Source organism: Harmonia axyridis, chromosome 5, assembly GCF_914767665.1.
Source record: "Harmonia axyridis chromosome 5, icHarAxyr1.1, whole genome shotgun sequence".
Lineage (NCBI taxonomy): Eukaryota > Metazoa > Arthropoda > Insecta > Coleoptera > Coccinellidae > Harmonia > Harmonia axyridis.
Genome location: NC_059505.1, coordinates 27,667,697 through 27,686,406, shown reverse-complemented (window position 1 = coordinate 27,686,406; position 18,710 = coordinate 27,667,697). Strand labels below are relative to the sequence as shown.

The following is an 18,710-nucleotide window of genomic DNA, read 5'->3' as shown; positions in this document are numbered from 1 at the left end:
AAGAATTTTTTCAACAGCAATGTGACATGTTCCCTTAATATTAGCTGACAATCATATATGAGCCAAGGTTCCTGCAACAAGTAGAATAAGGAACCCGCTCACCACCCATAATCACCTCAACCGCAACAGAAAGCGTTCTGGGGAAGGAAGGTATGTGGAAACATTTATTAACATTTATTTTCAAATTATTTGACTGACAATATAACATTATTGCTGACAAATCTTCGTTTAACTGATCAACAGCCCGAGAAACTAGAGAGGGATGAAACGATAAACGAACCTGGGTGTCATCACAATAAAAATAGGTGGAAACGGATTTGACTACTTTATACATATCCGAAATATATATCAAAAATAGTAATGGACCGAGAATTGAGCCCTGCGGAACTCCTGAGGTTATCGGGCAAAAATCTGAAAAACTGTTACGCAATCTCACACACTGATATCTTTCAAAAAGGTAGGATTCAAAAAACCTCAGGGCTTTTCTGTCAAAACCGAAAAAACTTAACTTAGCACAAAGTAGATTGTGGTCCAAAGTATCGAACAAGAATGGTGGCATCTAAAGATCGTAAAATGTCGTCAGTTATATTCAGCAGAAGAGTTGTAGTACTAAAACCACTCCTAAAACCTGACTCATAAACCTCAAAAGGGTCCGATTTTTACTGTCGTGTGGATTTCGAAAAAAAGTAAAATGAGTATTGGTTTATTTTATGGAAAAATTTTCGTTCTTCGTCTTTGCAAGAATTCGCGATTTGGTGATTTGGAAATCTTGGGGGGAGTAATAACCCCCTACCCATTTCTACGCCCTTGCGAAACAAATGAGAATCGTATAAAAACATATGAGATTTTTGAATTATTTTCATGTGTACAAAACGCTACTGGAGTTTGGCCCGTTCCTCCCGACTCAACCTGTATAATTGATTGATATAATCGTGTAAAAAGAAGGACTACAAGAAGCACCCTCAATCTCGACAAAGCATTTGTGAACCCATGGTTATGGGGCATTTTTCCTTAAAATTATTCACAGAATCTCCCATTTTCATTTGAACCTCCAATTCAGGTATTCCAAATAGTTACGATTATTCAAAAACTTTCACTTTCTAGAAAATGATTGATCTATTTCAATCTCGAGTAGGTATTATGGATATTATTCGTTATTCTCATTTTACTTTCAATTGACAACATAGTCTACACCACTTTTGCTTTCTATTCAACCTTCACAAATAATAAATAACTCAATTAGTGTTTTTAGTATAGATAAACATATCATGACCTTATTATCCGGCAGGGCCGGCTCGAGCAATTTTGGCCCCTGCTGAAAAGGTATCAATAGCATGACCTACTTTATTTCAGTAATTTTATTTTTGAATTTCTTTGAAATCACAATAATTTCACCTTTCTGGATTCAATTCTAACGAAATCATCTATAATATGTTTGAAATCAATGTTGCTTCTAATTACGTGTTCAATAGAGATTATTGCCAGCCCTGTATCCCCTGGTGCATCACAGAGAAATAATTTTTTATAATTTTTAATTTCGAAAAAGAAAGTTCTCCGCCGCTAGCTACAGTTACTGAGATTGTAATTAGTATCCGAAGAACAATAAATATGTTAGGATAATGTTCAGATGAATTATACCCGCCCCCAAATAATTCAGCAACTGGATAATTGACATTTTGGATTCCAGCGTGCGGCTCAAAAAAAGCAATTCCGTGTTGAGATTCATGGGATCAATATCATTTCCTAATCGCTCTAAGAGTCCATTGCAATTTTGCATTATAAAATCTGAAGATTTTGTATAAATTATTCACGTCGTATATGCATTAAAATAATCAGCTATGTTCTTTCAATTGAAGGAAGCGTTCATTCAAAGAATTAACGCAAATTTCCAATAAATAATTGAAAAATTCAACCTGATTTTTTTTGAGGATGAGTTATCGGTGTATCAATTCCTTCATATTGAAGAAGCTTTGTTTTTTACGAATGCGTACTTCTCGCTAAGATTGGAATTGAGGATTTATTTCCATATTTTCTGCCACTTCTTCAGCAAAGCAAAGCATTTGCTGGAAACCATTAGTTCTCAAATGTGGCAAATATTCTGTCACATATCTCAGCTCGCTAACACACACATCAATTATCATACTGAAACTGCTTAGAAACGTTATTGATGTGAACTAAAATCTCATACCCAGTTACTATAGAACAAATGAATTTGAAGCATGAAATTTTCAAAGCTGAATTTTTGCTCTTACTTCTAGTGTCGCCTTCGTTCTCACCATTCGCTGCGATTTCACAAAGAGCATCATATATTTCTCTCAATTGATACCTTAGCGGCGTTATAACGTTAATTCTACTTTCCCATCTAGTGGTACTAAGACCTTCAACAGTTAGTGGAAAATTGTTTTTTTTTTCAAAACCCCTACCGTTTAGTTGAACTTAAAAAAATACGAAAAGATCTTGAACAATAAAAAAAAATTTCGAAACTTCACCAGATTTACAAGCTGCATCGTCAAATACTAAATTCAGCGAATGATAAGTATAAGGAACGCAGAAAACCCGGAAGTTTTCATTAAGAATAATAGAAGTATTATCAGCACGTTCCTGCTTTTGCAGAAAAGTCAAATCGAATAAAACAAAATGTATATCTATGAGTCTATTCACCTTATGTTATTTACGCTGTAGGTATTCCTATTTATTCCTGGATTTCTTCGACACCGATGAACAATGCTTAATGAATCTGATTATCACATTCAAAAGATACTGCGTACGATCGATGAAAGATTAGTGATTACCCATCACACCACAAGATACAAAGGGCGGTAGGGCATGCAAAGCTCCGAAAACTAATGGGGATTAAAAACAAGTATTCCGCTGAAGACAGTTGGCATTTTAAAGAAACTAGTTCTGAATGCAAAATCGTAGGAATTTTTCATATGTTGAATGTGTAAACAACTTCCACATAATTCGAAAGCGAAAGTTGTGTTGTTTTTCGTCTCTGTGATATACATTTCTTCCCTAGTTCAATTAAGGTAATAGGCAATGGTGTTTATATTGGTTGGGTTGCCATATGTTAGTTAAAGACGGTTTGGAGATTTTTATTGTAGGGAATATTGATAAACGCAGTGGAGCGGATCAACCTCATGATATTTTTAAGAATCAAGACTAGGTATATTTTTTTTAGAAATATAAAAAGGCGACCACAAACTGGGCTAATTTGCCGCCCTCGAATAGAGGCGCCTGAAATAGTTGCTGCACTGTTTCACCCCTAACGCCGGCCCTGTTATCGGGTCACAAATGTTTTATCCCAAAAGATTTATCAATTAATCTATTATAAAATATTGGACTAACTACAGAAAATTGGCATTCTTATTCCAATAGTGTTGGAAGATAGTTTCTTCTACCTTGCAATATGTGAGTAACATAAAAATTTTGATCTCTTATTATAATTTCCATAATCAAGATATGTATCTTCATTTCTTTGATATGGGAAATTATGATATAATATAATCAATTCTTATTGACATAGAAATGTCTAAAGAACACTTGCATTCGATAAACAATTCTTTCTTCCAGGAATATCAAAACGGGGTTATTTAGTACACTTTTAATATTATCTGCATTTTTTTCTGAAACATTTGCAGAGAAAAATGTTAATTTCATTAATTTTAATGGAGCAATGACCTTAGCAGCTGCAAAAGCCAATACTGATGCTGAAACTCTTTATATGGATAATTGTACCATCACATCTTATCCACTATCTTTATTCTCAATCATGGTTAATGTACAGGAACTGACAGTTAAAGATTCAAAAATATTGCAACCTATGGATCCTAACTTATATCCAAGTAAGTGAATGCGAATGAAGGTCATCAAACAAAAGTCGACAATCATGTCAAACCTGAAATTCAAACTGAACTGTACTAGTTTTGAAGATAATTGGCAGTTTTCGAATTTGAACTTGAATCTTTTTCACTTTGAAGAATAACATTGATGAAAACCATTCTATTATGTATAGGTTTCAAGATACAACAAATGTAGCGTCACTTCAACTTTAATATCTCAATCCAGGCTGAACATTATATTCAGAAATTTTGACACACATCTTCTGAAGATAATGAGAACATTTTTTTTACACTGGTAGGGCTATCTGTCTGTACCCCAGGCCCGAGTCCTATTTATAGTTAATATGATTACCGCTGAAGGTTTTTCTTTAACGATAAAAATTATAACTATATTAACTAAATTAAAATAAGTATTAATTTTAGAAAGGAAATATTATTGGCCATTCTTGCTCCGGTCTTTATTGACATATAAAAGCAAATGAATTATGAATTTCAGGTGGCCGTAAACTTCGAAGACTCTTAATATCAAATGTTGACATCAATGAATATCCATTACGCAATTTTCGCAATACAACCTTCGAAAAAATAGAACTCCATGCTCAACCTCAGGTTAAGGTAGTAACGAAAGATTTTGCAAGTGAAACTCAACGTCTGAAGTACTTCGAATGCAGCGAATGTAAAATAGATACCATAGAAGAAGGTGCTTTTAATAACCTGGATAAGCTTGAGGTTTTGGATCTCCAAAAAAATTCAATCACAAAATTGACAGATGAAACATTCAGTCCACTCAAAAGTTTGAAGAGATTGAATTTGGCCGAAAACAAACTATCCAAATTCACTACAAATGAAATAAAACAATGCACGAAATTAGAGAGTATTGATTTGAGTGACAACCCTCTGAAGGAGCTAAATTTACTGGACGCCAATAAAGTCTTACCTAATCTCAAAACAGTAAGCATCATAAAAACACAAATTCGTGAGGCTGTGATCGAAGAACATAGGCAAAAAACAAAAATTCGCTTCTTAACAGTTAAAGATAAACAAATCAAATCATAACTTTATCATCAATTACCTACTCGTGTATTAAATATTGAATAAAACTGAGAAATATGTACGTTGTTTCAATTACCCAAAACACAGTATTACACTACTGATGAAGTAACAATGTAGGATGTAGGTATGTAATATTTAAGACTTATGGACACTAGGACACTACATTATAATTTATTATATTCTTGATATGGAAAAGAGGGTTCCTGAATATTTTTCAATGGAAAATTTTCTTGGTAAACTCCAATTCACTGGATTTTATACTCTCTCTTTATAGTCATGGTTACATACGTTAATGCAATCAGATTTTACGCTACGCTGAAAAATATTGAAAAATGTTTGGACAAGCGAAACTTGTTGACCAGGGTAAGCGCAGAACCGCTTCATCCGCGCTGTCAGCATTTAAATATGATTTAATAACACTTATTTTTTGTTCACGCTAATAACGAGCGTTCATTGAAATTCGTGTTCAAGAGAGCAGTGGAGAAATTAGAGTTGATTTTCTGTGATTACAAGAAGCGCTTAGCTTGTATCATATGAGGTTCCCTGATCCGAAGTATATAGACCAATGTTAATATTATTTCTCCACAGCCCTCTCGACCACTAATTTAAATGAACGCACGTTACATTGGGTACTTTTTTTTGTGAGCAGGGGAAAGCCTCATAGACGAACTACCTTATGAAAGATAGTACAGCGTATTTGAAGAATACGACCTACCCATTATACCTAAGCTAACCTTACCTTCTTCGGAATGTACGGGTTGTACACCCAGTTGCAGGAACGTTCATTAAAATTTAAGGCCGCATTAAAATTTCAATCCTCCATTAAAACTGAAGGTAACCAATAGAAGAAGCCCATTGGAGGATTAAAATTTCAAAGACTGTATTAAATTTTAATGAACTGCAACTGGGTGATAGACTCCTTCAATTCAATCTGAAAAGTGGTTAAATGGCGAGGCATGGGAATGCCTTTCGTGTCATCGAATGATACAATTTTCAGTTTTGGGCGCTTGTAATCGATAGAAGATTCGTTATAGTCAAGGAATCCTCTGAATAATCGCTTTCTCAAAAGTTTTAAGAGCGATTTCATGAGGACATGCCTTCAACGATGATAGGTTCACCCCACTATAGATTTGAGTCTTATAAACAAACCTGGGAGCACTAAAGGCGATCCTTTGAAATTTATTTCAAATTATTGGTAACTTGAAACTAACAATGAGTACAATATTTAGTACAATTTCCAAACGAGTAATATCATCGTATGATATTAATTATTTATCTGGTTATCTAATGTATCAGCAATATAAATTGCCATCAACACCAACCATTGTCAGACAGAAGGTCTCCACGCCACTACGTAGGAATCATAATCGAAAGTAACCCAAGGAGAATGCATGTCATTGTTAGTTTCATCAATTATATCCAAATAACAGCCGTTTTATTTTGTTATTGGTAACTTATTGAATTTCGTTGCGGAGGTCGCAAACGCCCAAGATATTGAAGCGTGAATCACAGTGGAACGGACGATAGTTCTATACATATAGGATCAACTTATTATGAGCAGACATGTTGCTACGACGACAAATCAGTGGAGACAATTTGGCTTGCAGTATTTTACCTTTCGGACGATTTAGTCCAGGTTGAATGTTAGCTTCTTCTTTATGATGACTCTCAAGTATCCTTTTTAAGATTCCCAGGGTATATCACATGGTCTGGTTAATATCTTTGATAAAAGAAGTGCTGCGCTCTTTTTCCGAGTTCTTTTTGATTAGAAATTTGCTGTATTTCCTAACGACTTAGTCACCTTGAAGGTTTCTACTGAGAATCGGGAAGATTTCGACCTGTCTTTGATAGCAAAAGGCTAGAATAAATTAGAATATGGACTGTGTACTAAGAATTTAAAAAAGGACGTCACACTACCTCGATCTTCAAGATCTCTAGGGTCAGAATTGTCTTGGATAATTTTGCTCTGAACCAGCGATGATGGAAGAAAAAACAGTTGAGTTGTCACATCGAAAGAGGCATTATCGATTCATGAAATTTGCAGACGAGACCCTCGTGCTATGGGGTGTCGAAATCCTTTCAAATATCGATAAGTAATACACCAGTCACCAGTTACCAGCTTCAATTCGAAACTGGTTGATGCATATTACACTTCTGAACAACTAATCTGAGGGGGACAGTTAGGGGAGAAAACCAAACTGTTCATTTGGTAGATGTTCTTGTACTTGATGATGTTGGCCAAGAGAATGTGGATGACAGGAGGCTGATAGGACAGTGGTTTTGGCACAATTTCTGATGAGCTCAATATTTATTTTTATGAAAGTAGGTATGAAGCGTAAGTCTGAGAGTGGCTGCTTCAAGGCTCAATATTCCATGAAGTTTTGTATCTAACAGTTTATTTTCTATCACTTATATATTTTTGTTATTTAAGCAACTTTTGGCTGGCTAACTGCATACTGCCGATCCCTATGTTGGTTCTGGTCTTGCAATTGCTGAGTTCCTTTTACCCACTGCATATTTTATATGGTTTTTTTATCTAGTGTTCATTTTTCCATGTTAACTCTTCTCCATTTTTCTTTAGATTTCAGTTGTTCGCTGGTCCCTTTTTCTGGAAAAGAGTAGTCCGGCTTTTTTTATTCAATTCTACAAGAGCATTTTTTGAAGATCGAATATTTGTTTTGAATTTAAGTCTGACCAATGGAACTGCGCTAGGTACCAAATAGATGTACCAGGTTTTTCACCATAATTTGACCCCCCTTTAACTTTGTTACTAGAAGAAACAATGTTTTCTTCAAAAGTTTCACGAAATCGACTAGTGTTTTTTAAAATGATTTCACAAAACAAAATATATACAGAGTGGGCAACATATTGATAGCAACTTCATTTTCTCAAATGGAAAACCCTGTATATTTTTCTACATTTGACTAGCTCTTTTTCCCCTGATTTCGAATATGTAACATGTGTTTGGCCTATCTCTCTTATTCGTTAGTATGTATCTATTCAGAATGGTGACCGCAGGAGCAACAGATTCTGCTTCGATAAATACTACGGGGTACTTCAAAACGTTATGTACCGGGTTTTTCACTATAATTTGACCCCCCTCTAACTTTGTTAATGAATGAGGTACAAAAAAATGTTTTCACAAAATCGATTGGTGTTTTTTGAAATGATTTCACAAGACGAAATATACAGGGTGTTTCCTAAACATGCGGCAAAAATTCAGGGGGTTGTTCCTTGGACTATTCTAAGAATATTTTGTCCTTTGATGATTTTTGAAAAACCTATTTGTTTCGAAGATATAGGGGAAACAAAATTTCAGATAATAACATTTTATTATGAAAAATTACATGAAAATTCAACTCAACCTACAAAAACTGTTGAAAATGACCACCTCTAGCCAGCATACAAGCATCCAATCTTCTCCTCATTGACTGCCGAACCCTTTCAAAAACACCAGGATCATTTCTTATTAAGTTACACCCAGCAATGATCCGATTTCGCAAGTCTTCCACATTTTCTACTGGAGTGGTATAAACTAATGATTTTAGATGGCCCCATAGGAAATAATCTAAGGGGTTTAAGTCCGGGGAACGAGCAGGCCATAAATGAAATGCATGTCAGTCATCTCGGTGTTTGTATAGCGATTCATAATAGTCAAAGATAAAATGTTAATTGCTAATACATCACAAAACGAATTCAAATGAAAACCGTGTTTAATCTGTATTCCTTTACCATCTGCACTTATCAATTTTTAGTCAAAAAACTGGCCGTTTTTAGTAATTGGAATGTTGTTAAACAAATTTAAAAATAAATTGTACCTACTTAGTAAACACAGTGCGGTACGCATTTTTATTTAAACTATTATTAATTTTAAAAATATGAAAAATGTTGTTCGCCCTGTATCTTCGAAACAAAGAGGTTTTTCAAAAATCATCCAAGGACAAAACATGCTTAAAATAGTCCAAGGAACAACCCCCTGAATTTTTGCCGCATGTTTAGGAAACACCCTGTATAGTTATAGAGTGGGCAACATATTGATAGCAATTTAATTTTTTCAAATGGAACACCCCGTATATTTTTCTATATAAACTTTCTTTTCCATTCGCAAATCGAAAATATTTACTTTCTTCCATGTAGATTATTGTTGAAGGAAAAAATGAAATTTATGAAATTTGAACTGAGCAAACACATAATGTTGTTTTCTCTTAACCAACAATTTATTGCAAAATCACTTTTGGTGACAACTTCATTTCCAGAAGTGGCCCTGTTATCTGGCCACCTCGTTCATGTAACTAAACGCCTCTCAATTACTTTTTATGAATCCAAAATTTCTTCAAGGGGAGTTTTACGCCGACAAACCTGCAATTCTTGAAGCATTGAGGAGAATATTCAAGCCACCATTGGCGCCATATACGGCCAGATTTATTGGAAAGAATGCTGATACTGATGTGACTCGTAGTTGCGGTGGGCATATGCCGGAAATCAAATTCAAAAAATAAATGCATTAAAATTATATTCCAGATTGTAATAATAAAAAATTAATTCAAACAATATTTCTGTCTTGTATCATTATTCAAACTTCTCAAGCTCTCAAAAAAACAACCAAATTTTCAGTTTTTACCACCAATTATTCCGCTATTTTAATCTCAAATGATTATTATTCTTCCCACAGACAAATAATCACACATTGCGCTTACCAGATCTTATTTTTGTTACATTAATTAAATTCAATATTTCCTAATCGAAAAGATAGTGTTGTCATGAGTCATGACCTTTTTATTAGGTCTCGTATTATTCGCCTAAGTAGCTGAAATTTTATACAATTAGTATTTTCATTCCAATTGTGTTAGGAGATTAGGTCCTCTCTAACCAGCAATATGTGAGTATCATAAAAATTATTTTGATTTCCTATTATTATTTTCAAAATAATGATCATTTTCTTCATTTCCTTGATCTAAAAAGGCTAAGCTTCTAGGAAATGTTATAGCTCATATTAGGAGAAAACACAAATTTCTTTGTCATATAAGCAAATAATTTTAAAAAAATGGTTGTCGGTCGATAATCAGGTCTTTCTTCTAGGTTTATCACAACAGGATTACTCGGTACATTCTTAATTTTATCTGCTGCAATATTCCCTGAAATATTTGCAAAAAAAGATCTTGTTTTCAAAAATTTCCATGGGGAATTTTCCTTAGCAGCTGCAAGAGCCAATGTCGATGCTGAAACTATCCTTATGGAAAAATCTACCCTCACCGCTTTTCCCCTATCCTTATTTTCTATAATGGTAAATTCAAGGAAAGTGACCGTAAAAACAACAAAAATATTACAACCTATGGATCCAAATATGTATGAAGGTAAGTAAATAGATTAACGACGGGTTTCACTTAAAACGAGAATTCACAAATAATAATAAAGCTTAAGACTGTTTTTTTTTACATTAAAATGCAAGGATTCATCGCCCGTAAGTGACATTCGATCATTTAATTTCTTGGTCAAGAGTGCTGCGAAGAAATTAGGTTTAATCATTTTTGATTACAAGCTTAGCTTGTACCAGTTGTACCATATAGTTCTAAGATTCGAAGTTTGTAAACAAATGTCAGTGATATGGTACAAGCTATGCCAGTGGCGACGCAAGGGGGGCAGGGGGGCCGGGCATTCCCTTATATTCTGATGCCTCCCCTCAAATTTGATATATTAAGGCTGAAAGATTAGCTAAACTATAATTTCGCTTTACTTTGGCACCTCAAAAAAATAATCCAGCCCCCGCTTGGCCACCCCTGTATTTGAAAACTGGCGTCCCCACTGAGCTAAGCACTACTTGTTATCACAGAAAATCCACTCTTATTTCTCCACAGCCCTCATAACCACGAATTTAAATGCACGATCTGTAGTTATTGAATGTATATTGTACAAATTATTTTCTTTTCATATCTCGCTCAGCTATAGAATCCAAATAATCATGAATTTCAGGTGGCCGCAAACTTGAAGAAATCTTATTTTCACACAATGAAATCAATGAATACCCAGTACGCAATTTTCGTAACACAACCTTTGAAAAAATAACAATCCAAGCCCAACCACAGGTTAAGATAATCACGAAAGATTTTGCTAGCGAAACTCAACGTCTGAAGTACTTCGAATGCAGCGAATGTAAAATAGATACCATAGAAGAAGGTGCTTTTAATAATCTGGATAAGCTTGAGGTTTTGGATCTCCATAAGAATTCAATCACAAAATTGACAGATGACACATTGAGTCCACTGAAAAGTCTGAAGAGATTGAACTTAGCCGAGAACCAGCTAACGAAATTGACTACAAATGCAATAAAACAATGCACGAAATTAGAGAATATTGATTTAAGTGACAATCCTCTCACGGAGCTGAATTTACTCGACGCTAATGAAGTCTTACCTAATCTTAAAACAGTGAGCCTCATAAGAACACAAATTCCTGAGGCTGTGATCGAAGAACATAAGCAAAAGACAAAAATTCGATTCTTAACTGTTGAAGATAACCAAATCAAAGCATAACTTAAAACTTTATCATCAATTACTCAAATTTGAATATAAAATAAACTGGAAAATGTATCCCTTGTTTCAGTTACCCAAATGAGTTGAGACTCATGAAGATCACATCATTAAATATGTATAATATTCTAGATATAAGCAGTACTTGAATATCTTTCACTCCAGATGAACTCAAATCTACCACAATATATTATTTTTTGGTTTGTTTTTGAACAATCTATACCTAAATTTTCTATTGAAATTTTTGCCATATGATGAAGTTATTCGATAGAAAGAAAATTATATAATTTATATATAAATATACAGGGTGTAACATGAGTGATTTGCCATAGCTTAGTGGTGAATACAGGTCATCCAGGCCTTCCCAAAAAGTAGCTTGTTACGTTTTGAAATAAATAGGTTTAATTACTTATTTTTGCTGTAAAGCAAATATTATAGAATTGAAATTTACATTTTTCCAGATGGTCACGTCAGTTTGTGAAATTTGATTTCTAGTTTCGAAAGAATTATATATATATTACACTTCTAATTAATATTTTACGCAGTGTATCATAACACTCAGTGTGATGATGGTTTTAGAATGAATGAAAAGTTGAATAGAAAGTTATAAAATTCAAAATCTCTGCTGATCAAGTATTATCACGGAAGAAATGAAAACAGGACCGTATTTTAAAAAGTTACATAAAATATCAATTTTTCGTTTGCTACACTTTTGAAAGAAGTGTGCCATTGAAAGAGAAAATTGAATTCATTTGACTGAATTATGTATTTTATCATGTCAATAACGGCATTCCTCTAAAATGTGTGAAAAAAATGAATTTAGAAGTCCAGAAACCTCGATATGTTAATACAAAAATTCAAATATACTATCATTATTTTCATAATTAAAATATATAACTTCATGTTTTAATGAAGAACGTTTTTACTATGAATGTGATTTTAAAAATTTTGAGTATAATATGCGAGTTCAAAAAAAATTTTTTTTTCAAAAAACAAAACACCTTCGTCGGCTACATCCTACATAATCAGAAGTTCCACAAAAATACATAGATGAATGAAAAATACCAATGATTTTGCTGTCCGAAACATATTTCGTAATAAACCAAATCCTAGAAAAATATCGAAATTTACGGAATTGTTATTTGATGCTCTAGTAAATTCAAGTTTATCGCATCTCATGCAGCGTCTCGACGAATAAATCTAAAATACCCTTATGTAACGACGCCCTTGCTTATAGGATATCGATTTCAGAGATACAGGGTGATTTCTGAAAAAGTGGTAAAGATATAATCTACTCAATTTTCGATCATTTTAAAAATATTTTGCTGATATTCAACATGGTTATTACAAGGCTCATCCAAGAACTCATCTCCACCAGTTTTTCCAAAGAAAATAATGCAAAATATTAGAACGAACTCAAAAACTGTTATTGACGTATTTAAAAATAACAGTCGTTATCGGTAAATGCAAAACAAGTTCTGGTATAATTTGAGAATTGCGAAATATTCAATTAAAAATATTTTTTAACGTTTCAGAATGTTTTTTTTTTATAAAAATAATAACGTCATTGTGGAAACATTTTTGAACCTTATTGAAAACCTGAGCCGTCTCTGCTTCAAAGATTTTGATTAGAAAATTGCAAATTGTGATCTGTTCACAAAGATAAATATAACATGACCTTCGTATTGGGTCAGGCCTATTTGAAAAATATGGGCAAATCTGTTACAATTAGCATTTTTGTTTCAATAGTATTTGAAGATAGCTCCTTCTACCCGGCAACATGTAAGTCCCTTGAAAATTAGAATCTATTATCATTACTATCACAATTGAGATATTCATTTTCGTTTGTTTGACAAAAAGCCAAGCAGAGAATGTCATTTTTTATTTATATTTGAATTTTATACCTAGAGTTCATTCTCCTCAGGGTGAGCTTAATTCTTTTTGAATTTTATTTTCGCATTGTGTGGAACGTGAATGAAATTTTTGTTAATTTTCAAATAGTTTTTGGCACATTAATAAAAGTTAAACTGATGTGGACCAATTGCAATATACAATTTAGTGTTTTAGATAACTTTCTGAATTTTTTTTATTGTGACGAATTATTGAATTTTCTTTGTTTCTAGTTTGACGATCAACATGAAACTTTGCATGAGGCTTTCAAATGTTCAATGAAACAAAATTTCGAACAGTTATAATTTCAGAACGACTAATCGAATTTTACTCATCAAAGTTTTCAAGTGCTTCGTTCAGTTCTGATTTTTACCTGCAAATTCGAAGAGTCTTCCTTTCGAGAGTTATCGTGTATACGGCCGGAATCAAATTGGAGGACGGATTCCTCATCAGTGAATAGAACCTTGCCGTTTAAGATTATTCATGGCTCAAAATCAGACAATTAGAGAGACTGTGTATAATAGAGCTTGTTAGAAAACGAGCGCTCAAAAAGTAGGTAAAATATATGTCAGTCGATAAAAGAGTTTTTCTTCCAGGTTTGTCAAAACGGGCCTACTCAGTATACTTGTAATATTATTTGCTGCTATATTTCCTGAAACATTTGGGACGAAAAATATTGTTTACAAGAATTTCCATGGAAAATATACCATAGCAGATGCGAAAGCGAATGCCGATGCTGAAACTATTTATTTGGAAAATTGTACATACATTTCTTATCCTCAAGCTTTATTCTCATACATGCCAAAAGTAAGGAAAGTGGTCGTTAAGAATTTAAGATTATTACAACCTATGGATCCGAATAAGTATTCAAGTGAGTAAATGGAGGAGCTAAACAGTAATAATATTAGATAGGGTTAATGAAATGTTCGTCAAAAGTTAAATACGTTGATTACATATACAGCATTCAATTCTCTTCACGTAACCCAATTTGCTTCATAAATATTTATGTGTAGATTATATATTCATAAGATTTCGAAGGAATCGTGTTTTCAGAATAAAAAAATGCAATAGGTGATTGAAAAATTATGAAATTTTAAACTCAAATTTATGCCTCAATAACTACTAAACATCTTTTCAGCAAGCTTTACGACAAGTTATTGAGAATGTTTTGCGCCAAAGGTATGAAAAAGATCTCAGAGCAATTGGAAAGTTTTCGCCTTGTTGGCAGCAAGAATTTTTTTAAATTTGTCCAAAACGTGTTCGATTGGGTTTAGGTCAGGGCATCTTGGAGGTTATGCTAGATGTGAAATCACTTGGTAAGGCATCACAGTGCATTATCAACCAAAAAAACGCAATTTTCACCAACAACTACGTGAAATTGTGGGATTACTCCATGGATAACAAAATTCATCATCATATATCTGAGACATCATCTTGGAAGTCGAATGATTTTGTTTGAGGGACATCTTTTGACGTTTATTTGAGGCTTGAATGAGCAACTCCCTAAGGTACGCTTCTACCCCTCAAAATTGAAAAGAGAAGAGTGGGTTGAGTAATACTTCATTTGAAAGGTCTTGAAAGCCTTTTTATAATTGTGTTAAAACGTGTAATTTTGATGATGAAATCAATTGTTTAGCTCAAATGAGCCACCTTGAATATTTTGTTTTTTTTACAATGTGCAAACTCATTTTTATTAAGCCCTTTTTACAAACCTAAGAAATCTTAAAAAGTCACATTCTTAAAAAATTGAATTGTTTTATCTTACTTACAATCAAAAAAATTAAATCTACGTTTTTGAATCAAATGTTCTCCATTGACTTTCATGAAATAATAAAATCTTGACTGAAAACCGTCTCTAACCATTCAGCATAATTGGAGTGTTTTGACAACACTTGACAACAATTCGTTGGCGTAGTCCGTCCAAATGTTCAGGCTGAGTCACAAAAATCCTGAACTTAAGATGTCCCTACAAGAAGAAGTCCCAAGAGGTTTTGGCGAAAAATGTTCATATAAATTACGTTTTTTCATACATATGCTCCCAAGATCTTTCAAATGAAGTATCACTCAACCCCTCGTCCATATCCAATTTTGAGTGGTTGAAGCGCCCGCTCTTAGGGGATTGCTCGTTCAAGCCTCAAATATATGTCAAAATATATCCCCCAAACAAAATCATTCGAAGTGTTTGGGAAAAATTTTTCCAATCGCTATGAGATAACAAATATAGGTACGGTGTGGCGAGTCTGAGATAGCAATAAAATTCAGCATGTGTTTTTTTAGCGCCAATAAATCTGATGATGAGATCAACTTTCAAGAATTGCATTTAACTTGAAATTGTTCTCATATCAACACACAAAATCTCAACTTTTTCATTAAATATTCTTCTTGAATTTTTTGAGGTTCTGGTTACGCAATCAACATGAAATTAAATGAAACTTCATCGAAATGCAAATTTTCATCTCGATCGAATCTGCAGTTTCGATATCAACAATTCGAATTGAGTCCATTAACGAACTTAACCAAATTTTCATGTATTTTCTTTCTGAAGTTATCTTTTGTACCTATAGGGCCGGACGACCAGATAGGTAGTCAGCATCGAATACAATAATATAATAATAATACAATGATAATAAGGCTCCCTCAAGCCTTGTTATCATTGTATCGAACCTTATCTTTTGAGTCCCTTTCCTGCTCAAAATCAGGAAAATAGAGACATTGTGACCAAATTATATTGCGATCTTTAGTTTGAGACCAAATAAATTTCAGAAGAAATTGAAATATAACTAATTCAATATGATATATCTGATTATTTTGTCTATTATCTATTATTTACACTCAGCACATACAATCAAGCTAATCATTAATTTCAGGTGGCCGCAATCTTGAAGAAATCTTTTTCTCAAACAATGATATCAATGACTATCCATTACGCTACTTCCGTAATACAACCTTCAAAAAAATTACTATCCATGGCCAACCACAGATTAAGGTGATCACGACAGATTTTGCTAACGAAACTCAACGTCTTAAGTACTTCGAATGCAGCGAATGTAAAATAGATACCATAGAAGAAGGTGCTTTTAATAACCTGAACAAACTTGAGGTTTTGGATCTCCATAAGAATTCAATTACAGGATTGACAGATGAAACATTCAGTCCACTCAAAAGTTTGAAGAGATTGAATTTGGCCGAAAACAAAATATCCAAATTCTCTACGAATGAAATAAAGCAATGCACAAAATTAGAGAGTGTTGATCTGAGTGACAACCCTTTGAAGGAGTTAAATTTGCTGGACGCTCATGAAATCTTACCTAATCTTAAAACAGTGAGCCTCATAAGAACACAAATTCCTGAGGCTATGATCGAAGAACATAGGCAAAAAACAAAAATTCGTTTCTTAACCATTGAAGATAATAAAATCAAAGCATAACTTGAACATTCATTATTAGTTTCTAGTGTATCAAAAAAATATTGAATAAAACTACAAAACAAATGCATCTTTTTTTCAGGCAGGCGGTTTTTCTTAGAGACAGAATCTCTGATTTTTTGGAGATACTGAAGGGTGTACTTCAGGGCTCTATCTTGGGCCCGATTTTATTCATCATATATATCTCTCAGTTCCGAAGTTTCATTGTTACCTGTATATTGCATTATTATGCTGATGACAGCCAACTTTATCTATCCTTCTACCTGGATGAAATCAGTCAGGCCATTAAAGCTTTAACTCTTGATTTGAATATTATACATGACCTTTCGAGGAGGCATTGCTTGCAGCTCAATACAAATAAGATTGTTGCCATAGTGTTTGGTAAGAAAAGGGGGGAAAGATTGAATTTTCTGAGTGGTGGCTACTATCTAACTGTTGGTAATGATGTTGTTAAGTAGCAGGATTCAATGAAAAGCTTGGGTGTCTGGGTCGACTTTGAATTGTGGTTTACTGATCACATCTCTATGTGCTTGCAGAAAGCATATGGAATGTTAAGAATTATTTATAGACATAGAGAGTTTTTGAGTAGAAAACTTAAAATTCTTTTGTGTCAGACATTGGTCCTCTCCCATATGAATTATGCTGATGCTTTGTACGATCCGTGCTCGAATTTCAGTGATCGGATGCGTGTTCAAAACTCATAGAACTCTTGTTTGAGGATGATTTTCGAGTTAAGAAAGTATGATAGGGTAACCCACAGACTTCGGGATACAAATTGGCTCAATATGGAGAGAAGGCGACTATACAACTCAACCGTTTTATTCTGGAAAATTATAAATCGACGAGCTCCTCCTTACTTCTATATAACAAGATCACTTACCGTTCTGATGTCAATTATACATATAAAAATTCGTTTTAAAGAAACACTTACTTCTCCGATTTTTAGTTCACAACATTTCATCGTTCATTTTCATACAACATTACATCTTGCATGAATCAGTTACCTCTGGACAGGGTAGTCGTGTTTATGATTGTATTTCTAAATTTTTCTATTTTCGTTTCTCTACTTTTTTGTTTTCCCCACTACATACATTCATGACCGAAATTGAATTTTGGGATTCTTATTGTTTTGTTTTTCTTTTAAAATGTTTAGATCTTTAATGAATCCAGGGTTAGATACTCCATTTATTTTGCATATTTCAAATTAATGATAGTATATGACAAAGGTTATATTCCCATTCCTATTCTTTCTTTATATTTGGAAACAATTTGTCTTTCAGTTGTTGGTCGAATAATGCATGAGTCAATCTATTGATTGATGGCTGCCACAATTCAACACCTACACGATTTTCCTAGAATGAAACACGACTTTAATAACCATGAAGAACTGCTAAGAATTTAGGGAAATTTCTATTGAATGCACGGCGTTAGTTCGAGCTTACATTCTTCAGCTGGATGACTCATAATGTAGATCGATCTTGTATTGATTCCTATCGATTGCGATTGACTTAAGTTATGCCATGCGCATTATCAGCATCCCTCGAACCTGATGCACCACCCAAAAGGCTCACTTCTGAGTCAGTTCCAATCGTTAAACAAGCATTATACACATTTTAACAGCATCACTAATAATTATTCATTTTAAATCTTAAATTATCTATTTATATGTAATATACAATCATATTACTTAAACAGTGTATTATTAGTGTCAACCTAAATCATTACCCCACGAAAGTTAGTTATACAAACCAACCCACCAGTAAATCGAGTGAAAAATCTCACGAGATCGAACATGGCCGCTTCGAGCCCGATGTGAACCAAGCGTAACCAAGCCAAAGTCAATCGACACATCTCAGGTCCTTCGAATCAAGCAAATCAAGCATCATCAACAATTTCCAGTGTTAACTTTCGTTGGAGTTTCAAATCAGCAGCAAAACTATTCAGCATTAGCAGGTACTGTAGCCAACAGGTACT

At 33.6% G+C, this 18,710-nt stretch overlaps 3 protein-coding genes across 3 annotated transcripts; all 3 read left to right on the top strand.

The window, feature by feature from the left end:
• The first annotated feature begins 3,307 nt into the window (after nt 1-3,307).
• Nucleotides 3,308-4,952, top strand: LOC123681169 (toll-like receptor 13). Its single transcript, XM_045619408.1, has 3 exons — nt 3,308-3,411; nt 3,574-3,845; nt 4,339-4,952. Coding segments are annotated over exons 1-3 (834 nt in total). The 5' UTR covers nt 3,308-3,409; the 3' UTR covers nt 4,899-4,952.
• Nucleotides 4,953-9,616: 4,664 nt separating this feature from the next.
• Nucleotides 9,617-11,481, top strand: LOC123681168 (leucine-rich repeat-containing protein 15-like). Its single transcript, XM_045619407.1, has 3 exons — nt 9,617-9,774; nt 9,975-10,249; nt 10,866-11,481. Coding segments are annotated over exons 1-3 (837 nt in total). The 5' UTR covers nt 9,617-9,772; the 3' UTR covers nt 11,426-11,481.
• A 1,578-nt stretch (nt 11,482-13,059) lies between these two features.
• On the top strand, nt 13,060-16,802 carry LOC123681167 (leucine-rich repeat-containing protein 15-like). The gene is made up of 3 exons (XM_045619406.1): nt 13,060-13,204; nt 13,909-14,183; nt 16,180-16,802. Coding segments are annotated over exons 1-3 (837 nt in total). The 5' UTR covers nt 13,060-13,202; the 3' UTR covers nt 16,740-16,802.
• Nucleotides 16,803-18,710: the final 1,908 nt, after the last annotated feature.

Bases quoted from the DNA above. Each gene is read 5' to 3' on its own strand.
- LOC123681169 (XM_045619408.1), top strand. The intron at 3,846-4,338 runs GTAAGTGAATGC...TATGAATTTCAG, and splicing joins GGATCCTAACTTATATCCAA to GTGGCCGTAAACTTCGAAGA.
- LOC123681168 (XM_045619407.1), top strand. The intron at 10,250-10,865 runs GTAAGTAAATAG...CATGAATTTCAG, and splicing joins GGATCCAAATATGTATGAAG to GTGGCCGCAAACTTGAAGAA.
- LOC123681167 (XM_045619406.1), top strand. The intron at 14,184-16,179 runs GTGAGTAAATGG...CATTAATTTCAG, and splicing joins GGATCCGAATAAGTATTCAA to GTGGCCGCAATCTTGAAGAA.